Genomic DNA, 13,978 nt, shown 5'->3' with positions numbered 1-13,978 from the left:
TTGTCTACTGAAATACGTCTGTGCGCACTTCCGTGTTCCCCTGCGTTATTTACACGTGCGGAAATGACGATGTGAAGATGTGAGAGCGGCCGCGATGTGATACGTCGACGGACAGCTCGTAATACGGTGCTCGTCTGCAAACTCGACTGATTTGTTTTGGTCGGTCAGGAAAAGTAAGTGAAAACTGGACACGGACAGAAAAAAAAAAAAACAAAAAAACCATACTAACACAAAATGCTCTACTTTTAACATTGTGTTCTTGTGATACTGTGATTACCTTTCTACTCCACAGACGCATATAAACGTGATAAAAGTACATCAGCCACAGAAAAATATAATAAAAGTGAGAAACTAGGAAATTTGGGCTAACGTACCCCCCGGTGCTGGCACCCCAATAAACGCAAGTTGTGCAGTGAGCGCGATGAATATGCGTCCTACGAACATGCCACCGAACTTTTCTATGGCTTCCTTTTCCATTAATCACTTTCATAAGCTGATTACTTACTTCAGTCAACAATTCTGCAACAAAGTTTGACAGCTGCACGTGTTACAGTACATCAAAACAGACTGAAATACCACCATCAACCATTTTTACACTGTAGCAGTGTTCTCGCAAACGGCCATTTAGGCAACAGCCGGTTTGCCCAGGACAATTATTTTTTATCTAATATAATCTTCCCGGTGACTACAAATAAAGAAGTCACAAAATCGCAAGTATATTGTAAGAAGCGTATTTTCTGTGTGCATGTTCTCTGTATGTGTCATGTAGGTGTATTTTTCCCGTTTCTTTTTTTTTCTTTTTTTATTATTTTATGGAGTACCAACGTGACCAAACCGCATTTTAGTCGGACGGCTCTCTCCATTTCCCCAGTACCCGTTTCTCCACAATGTCTGTATACAACCTACCTACTCGTACTTCGAAGTTTCTGTACACATCACTCACAAAGTGGCCCTATAATTTCCTCCAAATATGAAACACCCACCCTTCTTGGTATTCCCAGAGAAGCGGCAAAACTTTGTGTTTCAATTAACCCATTTAAACCGACTGAAAAAAAAAATCTTAAAACGAAGGTTTGTCAATTTTCATTTAACCCCTAATTAGCCAACACACTTCATACTTTTTTTCCCCTTAACATTCCCTACATTTCCCCAAAATATAAACTTTGCGGCGAGGAACCTATTGTTCGTTAAAAAAAAAAAAAAAAAAAAAAAAAAAAAAAAAAAAAAAAAAACCTTCAAAGAGCCACATGACGTTTTGAGCGCTTCTATCACACTAACAGCTTCGCTGTAAAAAAATGAAAATAAAGACGATGCGCCCCAATTATCTCAGTAATAGATTTTAAAATAATGAAATATTAAACCACCCCGAACAAAAAACTTAGCATATTCTTTTGGTCAAACAACTGCGAGCATAAGGTTCTACGAAACTATACATTTGAACTAAATACGCACGTTTACTCGTCTATTTAGGCATGGGGAGCCTGAGAGGGCTCAAGTTTTTGTATGTATTTCGAATTCCACAACATAGATTACTCTACCATACTGCGTATATCACAAAGAAGATAAAGTCACAACTGATATATATATATATATATATATATATATATATATATATATATATATATATAAACAACACCTTTGACGAAGAGGTCTTTTTTGCTGACTTGATACGGGCTTTGTGTATCTGGGATCTGGCTATTTATGTATGTAACCTCTTAACAAAAGGGGCAATTTCGTTTCTTTGGAATGCCGTCGGAACCTGAAAAAAGTACCAAAATGTAGGTCGCAACGAGGTAAGAAGCGAGAATTAGTATCAGACTATATAAAATGAACAGTATACGGGTGTAATTTGCGCCCATTAATCGGAAGTTAACCGCATTACGCCACAAACTGCATTACCTCCGGAACTCGGCCCACCTGGCATCTGGTAAAAAAATAAAGGGTCAACCAAGTGTCGACGCTGAAGAAGACAAGATCGATGTAATTGCGCGTGAAATACGATACTAATAAGATACGAAATGAGCGAATAATTAACATGAAAAAGCGATTGAATAGAGGGATACAATCAACATTTAATCAACAAATTCTTTGAACCACCATGTACGTCGACCTTGCCTTCCTTAGCGGTGACACTTAGATGATCCTTACTCTTTGTTTATATCATAATACAGAATTTATATTTATCATTTAAATATTAATTTGCATATTTTTCTTTTCAATTTGTTCAATAAGATATTCTTCGACCCCCCCTCCTCCTACAACCAACAACGTTATAACCGCTGGCTTCATGTCCATTAATTTCCCAGCAGTATAGATGAGCGCAATTCATCATCATCATCAGCCTACATTTGTGTCCACTGCAGGACGAATGCCTCTCCCTGCGATCTCCAATTACCCCTGTCTTGCGCTAACTGATTACAGCTTGCGGCTGCAAATTTCCTAATTTCATCACCCCACCTGATTTTCTGCCGTCCTCGACTGCGCTCCCTTCCCCTGGCACGAATTCTGTAACTCTAATGGTCCACCGATTATCTTCCCTACGCATTATACGTGGCCTGCCCAGCTCCATTTCTTTCTCCTAATGTCAACTAGAATATCGGCTATCCCCGTTTGCCCTCTGATGGTGAGCGCAATTATCTTAGGAAAAAGTAGGCTAGCAGTAACAAGATGGGGGTCTTGACTATAGTAGAATGCAGCAGTTGAAGTAAATATAAGTTCGGAGACGAAGTAATTGCCTGAAGTCGGCCGTCTCACGAAGTTCTCTGCAACGAAATGTTTCAAAACTTCTTGTCTGCTGATTCTTTGACGCTCTGTGCGATTTCGGGGCCTTAGTGCGTGTATAGTTGAAAGCTCGAAATTAATAAATAGACTGCTACTTCTCACAATTTGCACATGCGGTATGCGACAGACGTCCTTGCCTTGCATATTGCTCCTCCACTTCCGTTTTCATTAAATCTGCCTACGGTTACCTGCGTGAATAAATGCCCAAATCCTTCACTCTAGGTGCTAGGGGTGTGCGAATAGTGGTTTTCGAGACCGAATCGAATACTTTTCGAACAATTAATATAAAACGACGTTCACATCCGAGTATTGCTAAAGTTAGCAAGTTTCTGTCATTACATGTTACGTTATGAAGCGTAGTTTATTAAAAGCACAAATGCAGCATTAGGAGCAAACAAGAAGTTTCTTCGCATGAACAGGGATCTTCAGAGAGTGCGAATGATCGCTGTACAGCCTGTAAAGTATGTGTACCTATGTGATGTAGCTTGCTCCATGTGCACTACGCAAGTTATCATGTTTTATGTCTATACTATGTCCGCGAGGATGAAAAATTTACCTTGCTCCAATTATATATTTATCTGGGCGCAGTTGACGTTTCTAAATATTCGAAAAGTATTCGAAAAAAATTGGCACTTAAGAATAGGACACTATTCGATCAATTATATATTCGAAAGTTCCGAATACTCGCGCACTCCTGCTAGGTGCCATCTAAGTTTTAACAAACCTTTGTGAAAATGATGATTCTTGTTTCGTTTCAGTATTTCAGCCCGCGCAGTTGACAAATAATTGCCGTTTCGCAGGCACCACTTGTAGCAGTCGGATGACGACTTTTCTTGGCCGAGATTTCTTTGTGTGTTTGTTTGCTTGCGTTGTCACGTGGCATAACTTCAGTAAGAAATTAAATATAAGCATGCAGGCCCGTTTCACGCAGACACTGCAACAGTGACTTATAGAATGTGTTTTCCATAAGCCATCGTTAAATGTCTTCAGGTTGGTCACTGTTCAGGTTTCGCACCTCTAAGTATACGCTTTCGCGGATTCGCCTTTGTTCCAGGGCATGTCCAAAGTAGATGACGGAAATCCGCTGCAGACCCAGGTGCGCAGCACTTAGGGTGCTGGACGCCGACGCTTTGCTCCAACCGCTATTTCCCAGATGTGTCATCTGTTCATCGGTTCCTCATCCTGGTTAACGTAGGCTCTGTTGGCTGGCATTTCTTATCTGCATCAACTTCAAGCATGACTAAACTTCTACAGATCCACATCGCCAGTGGCCAGAGTACATCAGAGAAGAAGAAGGAAGAATCAGCAGCAGCAACAACAGCAGCTACAACAACATCAACAACAACATCAACAACAACAACAATAATAATAATGTACTGAAGAAGAACGAGCAGTATGCACTGCTTCCAGAAAGACGACGACGACGAGTTGGTCGAAGCCGTGTGCCTGTGTTGCCTGCGCTGTGTAACCTCTCGTTGCAGTGCTCTACGCTCTAATTAATTAAACTAGAGTGCCTCTCTACATTCGACCAACTCGTCGTCGTCGTCTTTCTGGAAGCAGTGCATACTGCTCGTTCTTCTTCAGTACAATAATAATAATGCAATAAACCGATGAGGTCACCTTGTCTACGTAGAAACATTACAAAACTCATTTTCCATTCTCGATTATTAAATATTTTGATTGCTTCCGCCGGACGTTATCTTATGAGTAATCATTGCTTTTATTGCCGCAGAAAAGGGGTGGCTTCAGAAACATTGGGTGCATAAGCAGTGGTACGTTTATAGAGAAATTAGATCACATATGGCAATATTTTTGTAATCTTTGTTCAACATTAAAACTAAATAAAAATCACCGCCCCTTCCACTCCGTGAAGATGGGCGAACAGCGAAGCTGTGTTAGCCTGCCTGCCGCGTCAAGGCGGCTGCCATGGGAGCGAGCGTTCGAGCTGTAGTTGCATTCGCGGCCGCTTGGCTGGCCCGAACGGCGCAATTAGCAAGGGAAGGGTAGGGAGCCTACATGCAACGCTGTTTTAAAACAGCGTTGCATGTAGGCTCCCTAGGGTGGGACGCGTCGGCGTCCACGGGCGACGGCGTTCCTAGCGCGTTCCTCACGCTTCTTCTACGACGTTCCCAGACAAGAGTCCTTGACCAAAGCTCCGTATATACAACCAACGCTAACGCAAACTCCTCTCACAACCCACTTCTCCGTTGACCTACTTTTTTCCTACACCGCCATTGGTTGGCGCGCTTCGCGCTGTCCCCCTCCAATGCGAGTGTTAATTGGACGGCGCGACTTACGTCAACACCCCCTCCCCGTTCTCCAGTTCTGCGCGTTGCCATGTCCAAGTTTATACAGCTGATAAAGCTAATATCATTACTCCGTATAGCTCTCTACAAATTTGCTATCGCAATTGATGCTTCACCTTTCAGGTGAAACTGCGACAACTTTTTTCCTACACCGCCATTGGTTGGCGCGCTTCGCGCTGTCCCCCTCCAATGCGAGTGTTAATTGGACGGCGCGACTTACGTCAACACCCCCTCCCCGTTCTCCTTTTCATGTGCACCCTCTCACAGCATACTCACAGGGGAGAGGGGTCACTGCAACCCCTTTCCCCTTGTTGAACTATTCCTCTCCTCTCCCGCTAGGTGACGTGGCCCCTTTTTAGCGAAGTCCGACAACGACGGCACAGGGTCCGCATAAACAGCTTCGCTGTAAAACCACAATGGCTAGGCCTGCCGGCTACTATAGCCATCGGCGGCTGTCAGCGGAGCCGCACAGCGGACGGCCTTGCGGAAAGTTTGCCGCTCGCATGGACATGTTTTTATTGGCATCGTTTGTGTAAAACGAACAAGCTGCGCAAAGACGTTCCGTTTCACTTTCTTTGCGAAGTTACGACGTATTGCGAACATCCATGCATGGGCGCCGGTTCTGGGGGGAGCTACGCTCCGCTCGCTCGTTCGTACCTTGTGTCCCGAATCGTCGTATGCGGCAGGTCGGACTCCAACGCGTCGCACTACGGGCCGCGCGCAAATTCGCACCACGTGTCTCGCGCTTAATCTCGGAAATATCATACAAAAAAAAAAAAAAAAAAAACGCATGACGCATGACTGTCATGCGTCATTTCCGGCGAGTGGTAATGGCGGCGTTTTAATGCGATTAGCATCCTTCGCGCACTTGCTGGAGTTTATCTGTGTACCCATCTATCTATGTGTCTCAAAGAACCATTTCCCCGCTAACTTGGGTCACCGTATTGTCTATATGGTCTGAACTTTAATAATTAGAGCACCGGGCTATACTGTGATCGGGGTACGTGCCGCTCTTCAATGAACCCATTTGACGCCAACTTGAGTGTCGCTATGTGGCTCTGTTCTTCAATGATAAAAAAAATAATAATAATTTAAATTTCTTCGTTGCTGGGAGGCAGTCGAACCCACGTCATTCATGACGATCTTGTCTGAATATGTATGGTCACACACGCGCCACGCAGGAACTTCGCTGTGTCGGCGCTAGATGACGCAGCGTGCCCAGAGGGGAGCGCGAGCAATAAAGTTTATTTCCTCCTCCAGAAAGCAGCTCGGCTGCATGCACGCCTCGTACACACATGACGTGTTTCGGCGGTGCCACGGTGGCAATCACGGTGGTGGCAATACTACACGGAGTGGTGCTACATTGCTTCAGAGCTTCACACTGCTTCAATGCATCACATATAACACAGCACAAGGATCGTGAAAATGCGGCCATATTTTCAAACTTTGAAAATACAGCCATCTGTTAAAAAAAAAAAAAAATGTATGCTGTGATCACGGTGTATCGGAATAACCGCGACTTCTGAGTGAAATGGGCCGGTATTTTGTAGCGATGCCTTATGCCTTATTCTTTACTAGTCTTATCATCCACCGCTCACGGCCGGCTGATCCCGTTGATAACGTGAGCGTACCGTCGCTCTGACCACTGACCAAGCGCGAAAAGGCATTAGCATCGGAAAGGCATCGCTACAAAATACCAGCCATGCTGATGCGTTCTTAATTTTTTTCCCCTAAATTCTTATTAATGCGAAAGCATTATACAGGTCATGAGGCGGAAAATCCGCCGTTTGTCGTGACCACGCGATGGTCCAAAAAGGCATGGACCCACGACCTTTGGCGGGAGTCGAACCCTCGACCTTCGGTGGGAGTCGACCCCACGACCTTTGGTGTTAAGTAAGGCAAAGTTAACTGAGACACTCGAACCCACGACCTTGCGTTGTGCGCACCTTGTGACAAACACCGTTGGTCAAACCAGAGTCCCACCAGGAAGGACTCTGGTCAAACCCTCGAACGCTCGAACAGTCGAACCCTCGACCTTTGGTGGAAGTCGAACCCGCGACAGTTGGTGTTAATTAAAGCGAAATTAATTACAGCACAATTAGTTAAGGTGGAGTTAATTAAGGAACTCGAGGCCCGTGACCTATTTGACGCCGCCTTACACTGGGTGTGTTGTTCCACTTGGTCTGTGATGGTCTTCAATGAACATCTTTGATGCCAACTTGGGCATGGGGCACGTGCCAGTGCTGGGTGTCGCTCTTCAATGAACGCATATATATTTGACGCCAATTTGGGTAATGGGTAACTAGGCTTTACAATGACGATCATAGGCATCTGAAAGATCTGCGCTGAAAAAAGCATAGGCATCGCGCGGTGGTCGCAATGCTTTCGCATTCATCCACGTAGGAATAACTATGTGCCCCTTGAATTTTTTTTTCTCAGTATTAACATTCTCACTGAGATGAGCTTTGTAGGAATTCCTTTCTTTTTTTTTTTCGGTTTCGTTATCAAACAAGGTGTCAGACCAGGCTAGTAACTATCCATGACGTGCACAGCGTGATAACAGAGAAAGAACAGAAAGGCACGACGGAGACAAGCGCTGACTTCCAACTAAACTTTATTTTCGTGAAACACGCACATATGCATACGCTCACGTGATCACAGTACGTCGCAACTGCCGAAACCATGCTTGCCAAAACAAAAAGAGCATTTCTAATCTCGACGTAGATTAACACAGTACACCACCTCCTGCACATTTCAGGTAAACAAAACCAATTATTTTGCGAGGTTTTCGTGGCGCTTCCTCTTTTATTTCAAACGTCAAATTTTGCCCGGAGGCAACACTACTATGCCATAACATTTTTAGAGTGTACACTCTAAAAAAAAGTTTACACTCTTTGGGTCATATCTTCTCCCCGAACAATTATCATCTGCCTTGCTTGCGTTTCCTTTATTGAAAACTCTGCACTCGCTACTTTCCAGCCGAGAATGATGTGTCACGCTGATAACGCGCGAGCCTTTCGTGACCAGGAAGTAGCAAGGCAGATGACGGTTATTGTTTGGGGACAAGATACGATCCAAAGGATGTAAACTTATTTTAGAGTGCATCATTGTGGAGCAAATATTTGTTTAGAGTGTGGACAAGATAAGCTCCACAGGGTGCAATTTTTTTTTTTTTTTTTTTTTTTTAGATTGCATTTTCTTGACTTGAAAGTACTGGGAGCGCCGTGGAACTGATCGCAATGTCAATGACGATTAGTAGGATGTTCTTTCAATTTTTTTCCCAGAGTTAAACTCTGATGTGACCACGGTGCATGAGACATAACCACGGACATAACTTTACAAAATAAAAACCTTTCGAATATTATTCGCTAAATCAAGACAAATACTAGCTTTCTGTTCGGCAACAATGAAAACGCGCGCGAGGAATGATTGCAAAAGTAACGAACAGGTGGCAGCACCTGCCAATGCGTGCAAGCCGGCAAGTGAGAGGTGCGTTTGCTTACTAACAAGAACTGATGCAGCTAAAGCCGTTCCGCTGGGCAACTAATACTTTGTTTTAAAGGAAAAGCACAAAGTAAGTTCTCATGCGGCAAACTCCAGATTGCGTCACTACTCTCGTTACGCCAGTATTCTCGCAACTTTTTTTCCCCCTCGTGCAGCCTTTCGACAAGTTTCGTGTTACTTGGTGCTTAGGTGCGCCCTGCATACATTTCATTTCGTTTACCTGCTAATGATTACATCATAACTACTGCCTGCTGGTAGGCGCCCACATGTATATGTAATCGATATAGTGCACTGTCCAACGGTGCCTGTTGTAAGATTGAGCGCGTGTCTGACAATCGAATTAACAGGAAGGTTACCATGCCAGCTGGCGTAACATGTTGCTGTTGGGGTGATTGCATAAATACTTCCTTCCTGACCTAACTCGTTTGTAGTGTAGCGCGTAGTGGGGTCGTGAGATACAAGTACGCAAGTGAAGGCCGCCTCAAGGGCTGTTTTAAGAGTTCATGCAGCTCACCATTCGGTTGAACGCCGAGGAGACCTTGTTTAAAAATAGCCGCCGCGTTTGATATATCTTCGCCTCGCACCGTGCCTTGTGTTTCACAGGTGCGGAAAACCTCTTCGTGCCTCGCTAATTGGATATGGTTTTAATTTCCCTTCCCTGTACTGCAGCATGTCATCCAGAGCAAAACAGCGGAATGCCGCGAACTCTGCCGAATCGGCAACGCTGACCGTCAACGAAAGGATACTCAGGGATTGCCATGCTCTCTACGTCGACCCCGATAATGGTAAATGGTCGGCGCTCTGCTATTAGTACAATCAGTTTGCAATGTCTTACTTGCGACGCTACGAATGGTATTCCACACAAAGAAAGGTTGCCTTTGGGACAGTAACCTCAAAACAGAAACACAAATTAAAGCTAACATGTTCGAATGTGACCTGAATGTGTTTGTGTTGGAAAAGTGGTGACGATCAGAGCATGTGCTCGAAGTGGCAGTACGTGGGCCCAAACACACTGGAAAGTTGGATAGTTGAGCGAGTTGGTATGGCATTTTGTGTGCACATGTTTGTGCTGGTTTCCGCAAGGCTAATGTAACCGGTGCACCGTGTTTGTGAAAGTGAGAGCGTATTTTTTCCACAAAAATTTCGCTTACTTGGCACTAGCCAATCACGATGTCAGACATGCTATTAACTAAGGCTGGCAAAGTGGCAAGTGGCTTTTATGAGCAAAAAGCTTTGTGTATTCAGCCTCAGACAAATAATGCCAAATGGAAACAGTCAAGGAAACACAGATGTCTTATGTCACCTGACACTTTTATCTCGCAATGTTTCCATATCACAGGTGCATTGCTTTGCTTCACTTTTCCCCAAAGTTACTACTATTGAAGTAGAAGCAGAAATAATGTATGTACTGCAACATGAAAAAAAAAAAAAAGTATTTTCAGTGAAGGTAAACAAATGAGATTTGTGCTTTACATCCTTCTGAAATAGTAACTGCACTGAGGGCTGGATTCCAAGGCAAGAGGCAGTGTGGCAAGGCAAGACTACGCAGTTCAGAGACATCCCACAATTTGACACATCAAAATAGAACACAGCTAAGCATGAGGTTGTACCGATGGCAGCAGAATAGAAGAAGAGAACGAAGTGTGCCTCAGGCATCGCTTGCACCTGGCGATCTAAGGCTGTCGAAGAAGAGTTGAGGGGGCGCTAGTGATGTGCTGGACTGCGTTCTCACATCCCCCCCTCTGTCTATTTGACCAAGTCTCGTCAGCTAAAATGTGATACACACTTCACTTGCTGCACAATGTTGTCAAGGCTGCTGAGAAGCCATCAAGTGCATTGCGGCTACAGAGGCTGCACTTGCACCAGGGACGCGTGATTGTTCACATTCAGGTCGTTGGGGTTCTTTGCATTGAACATGTGTAACTGACGGGTCACTGGAGAAACTGGAGGCACGTATGGCTTTAGCTGGGACAGCTTGCACTGTCTGCATTTGGTTTAAGAAGACAAGGTGTTGAATGTGACACAAATAGAGCCTTGAATGTTTTGGAGCTAATTGCTCGTTGAGGGGGTACACAGAATTAATATCCCAGTCAGACAAGCGAATTTAGTGACACTTCAAGCAAGTGCACTTTGCCTCGCTGAGTGTCACTTCCGCAGCGTGGTGCTCAACACCAAAACAATGTGTCATTTGGAATTAATAAAAATGATGATCTATAAAGCCAAAGGGGTGGATATGACTCTTTCCATTTTTAGTTTCAGGAACGGTTACTGTTTTATTAAGAAAAAAATGCTTATTTACTAGGACCTTCACAATCAAAATAGAAATACTGTGACCCGCGTAACCCTGTTAACATGTCAATTTGTTTTGAGTCAACCCAAGCACGAAACAGATCCAAAATCCACAGGTTCAAAATGGCAGAATTCATTTGAAAAAAAAAAAAAAATGTTTCAAGTTTGTGTTTGACTTCACTGATGTCACAAATTCACTTCAGCGCAGTGAAATGAGTTCGTCGAACACACTCGCTGCCAAGTGAAATCCACAGCAAGTGTCACTAAACCTTGCTGTCTAACATCTCCGCAAATTTCATACTGGTTGCCAAATGTGAAGTGCCAGTTTTGTACTGTACCTTTGAACTTGCTTGCAGCTACGAGGCATGTGGTAGCATCGTCCCACTTAGCAAGCTGCTGCACTCGTCACGTGCCATCAAACCATTCATTAATGCTCTGATTGGACGAGCCGTCAAACTGTGTGTGGATGACAGGTCTTTCAGTGTAGCCCTGTTACTTGAGGTCGTAGTAGGTGCTGGAATAGCGAGGCAGTGGTCTGGACTGTGGCATGCTCAAGGAACAGCGTTGATATGCTGTTCGGACAAGGCACGTTGACTTCTGCAATAGGTCTTGACTCACGGCACTGCTGAATGTCAGCTCGCGATTGCTGAAACAGCTCTTTTGAACAGGAGGTGTCCAGCTCGCAGAATCCTAATTCTTGTCTATTAAGGTGCAGCGTAGTGAAGGGGTCTAGGTGCTCCAGGTGCTGTGATGCATGATGTATGTTAGTGAGGTCTGTGATGTGACATCAATGCAGAACCAGTAAGTTAATCCTCATCAGCCATACCTTTTCATGTCACTGTGAACTGTGCAAATTCACTGCATTGTTGGGATGAAGTTTGCATCAATTCTATTCAAGCCTAATAGTTTGTGCACTGCTACTTATTGCTCGGCTAGTTAGTTGGTCCATACTTTATTATGGCATTATAGATGCACAGCAAAATGAAGGGACAGGCAGGAAACTGTGAATATGTTTAATCAAAGCAGACCTTCCTTTAAAAAGTGAACTGGGGGGCTCCCTCTGAATAAATGTAGTTGCAAGCAATATTCTTCATTGTCCGGTATTTCATGGGTGAATGAATCAATAAACTTTTATTTCCCTTTTTAAGAAAGGGGAGGGGCCGGGGGCGAGAGAGGGAGGCCTGTGTGCTCCAGTCTCAGGACCTTATGAACTTTATGCACCTGATACAGGGACATCTTGCATAATTATAAAAGTTAACTTGTGATGAGACTATATATAACTGCAAGCCATTGTACTGCTGAAGTCATAGTAGAAATTTTTCTTCCCATAAAGGAAGTTATAAAATCTGTTTGTCAATGGAATTGCAAGTATTATTGCATTGCATATCCCAGAAACCAGCACATCAGTGCTCTAAAGAGGGAACACAGTAAGCAGGCTTTTTGAAAAAAGTGATGTAGTAACATGAAAACAATATGTACTGTGTTCATTATTGTACGTTTTAATAATAATTATAAATATCAAGAAAATCATGAACACTCTGACTTTAATATTAAAGTCGGGAAGCGTGATACATGCACCAAATTCTACAAAGTTTTGTTAGAGCTTTGCATTCACAACAATCCACAAATACCTTCGGTAATGATGACATTCTTGCCAATTGCTGTTAATAGACGTGCAAATTACTGAATACAATCCCAGTTAATAACAAAGCATAAGCATTTTGCTTTGCTAGAATGTTGCATAGGAAGGCCATGCATGGAACCTTTGCTTTTACTCATAATGTTTAGTCAACATTTCAGCATAGATTGGAAAGGCAATCCATACAAATTGCAGTAAATTTGATGAATTGGACCGGAAAGGAGGAAGTCTTTTTCTTTCTTTTTTTTTTTCCACTTCTGGCAAGCAATACAGGGCATGAAATATGAAATTCTTTTGCTTGACGACTAAGTTCCTCAACGTAGTATAGACGGATCACTGCCTTGCATTGAAAAGAACAAAAAAGAAAAGAAAGTCTTATCCAGGGGTATTAGGTTGTTCCCGAAGAAATCTTGTTAAATTCCAGTTTCAGAAACTGCATTTCACCTCAAAGCTCATAACATTTTACACACTCTTCTGTGAAACTAGGTACGTTCGCGAAAATCAGCTTCAGCAGTCCGGCGCGTCAAGTCATTCATTTGTGCAACGCGTGTTCACAACTGCACGAGAAATTCCATCGGGCTAGCGCTCGCGCGTCATAGCGCTCGTGTTTTGGATTCATGACTGCGCCAGTCCGACGCGGCGTTCCTTCCCTGCGGCGTTGGCGCGAGACATCTATGCCTTGGCACTTCCGTGGGGGCTACCAACTCTAGGCTGGCTACAGGACGTGCCTCTGCGTCGACGCCAAGCGAGAAACGTCACCAGCGACAGGCAGCACACGATAGGGCACGCCTCTATGTGCATTGGTACGCGTGCGCGAACATTCGCTGTGGCATAATGACATAAACCGCGCCTTTTCAGCACTCTGTTTCAGGAGTTGCGTGCACCATTGCCACTGGCGCCGGCTGCGTCTGGTGCGCTCGGGAAATGAAACGCGTCCCGAACCCCGTGTGCGCTTGTAGAGCTATTTGCGTCTTTATCGGGGGCATAAACGTTCCGAGGCATCTTTTTTCAAGTTTGCTCGCCAGATATGCCGTGGGAGTCTTTGGGGCGCCTTCGCATGGCTGTTGCAGTTGAAAAGGCGGTCTTGAGGAAAATTAATTGGAGGAAATTTAGTTGGCTCGAGTTACCGTTCTACCGTTACCGCTTTACCCTTACCGCGCATGCGCGGTCGACGGCAGGTGGTAATGGTATGCTGAAATACAGCTTCCGCGAGAAGCTTTGCGTCGTCTGTTCTTCTGACCCCTTTAGCGGATAATGAGCCACTACACAGCGGTCCCTTATTATTATTTATTTTGAGATCAGTGTATTGGTCAGTTCACGGTGACCAGTTTATGGCAGGAACTATATTTCGTCGCGCACTCGTGGTGGCACGTGTGGCGTCTGTGCAACTATATACGCGCTTCGACTGCATTGCTAGCTGCGCGGAACTGTCGCGTGGTGTGGCTGTCAGGTGAGGCGG

The 13,978-nt window shown here is 44.3% G+C and overlaps 1 protein-coding gene across 3 annotated transcripts in view; it reads left to right on the top strand.

Moving 5' to 3' along the window:
* Window positions 1–8,528: 8,528 nt before the first annotated feature.
* Window positions 8,529–13,978, top strand: part of LOC119446494 (EH domain-containing protein 3-like) — a 49,696-nt gene continuing 44,246 nt past the window's right edge. For 2 of the 3 annotated variants that reach the window (XM_049664180.1, XM_037710929.2), the window contains exons 1-2: window positions 8,529–8,661; window positions 9,261–9,376. In XM_049664180.1, coding sequence (XP_049520137.1) covers window positions 9,262–9,376 — 115 coding nt within the window. In that variant the 5' untranslated portion in view covers window positions 8,529–8,661; window position 9,261. The remainder of the gene's footprint in view (window positions 8,662–9,260; window positions 9,377–13,978) is intronic. The other variant, XM_049664179.1, reaches the window with a different exon arrangement.

The sequence above is a fragment of the Dermacentor silvarum genome, chromosome 3 (assembly GCF_013339745.2).
Source record: "Dermacentor silvarum isolate Dsil-2018 chromosome 3, BIME_Dsil_1.4, whole genome shotgun sequence".
Classification (NCBI taxonomy): Eukaryota; Metazoa; Arthropoda; class Arachnida; order Ixodida; family Ixodidae; genus Dermacentor; species Dermacentor silvarum.
This window is presented reverse-complemented; position numbering and strand designations above follow the sequence as displayed.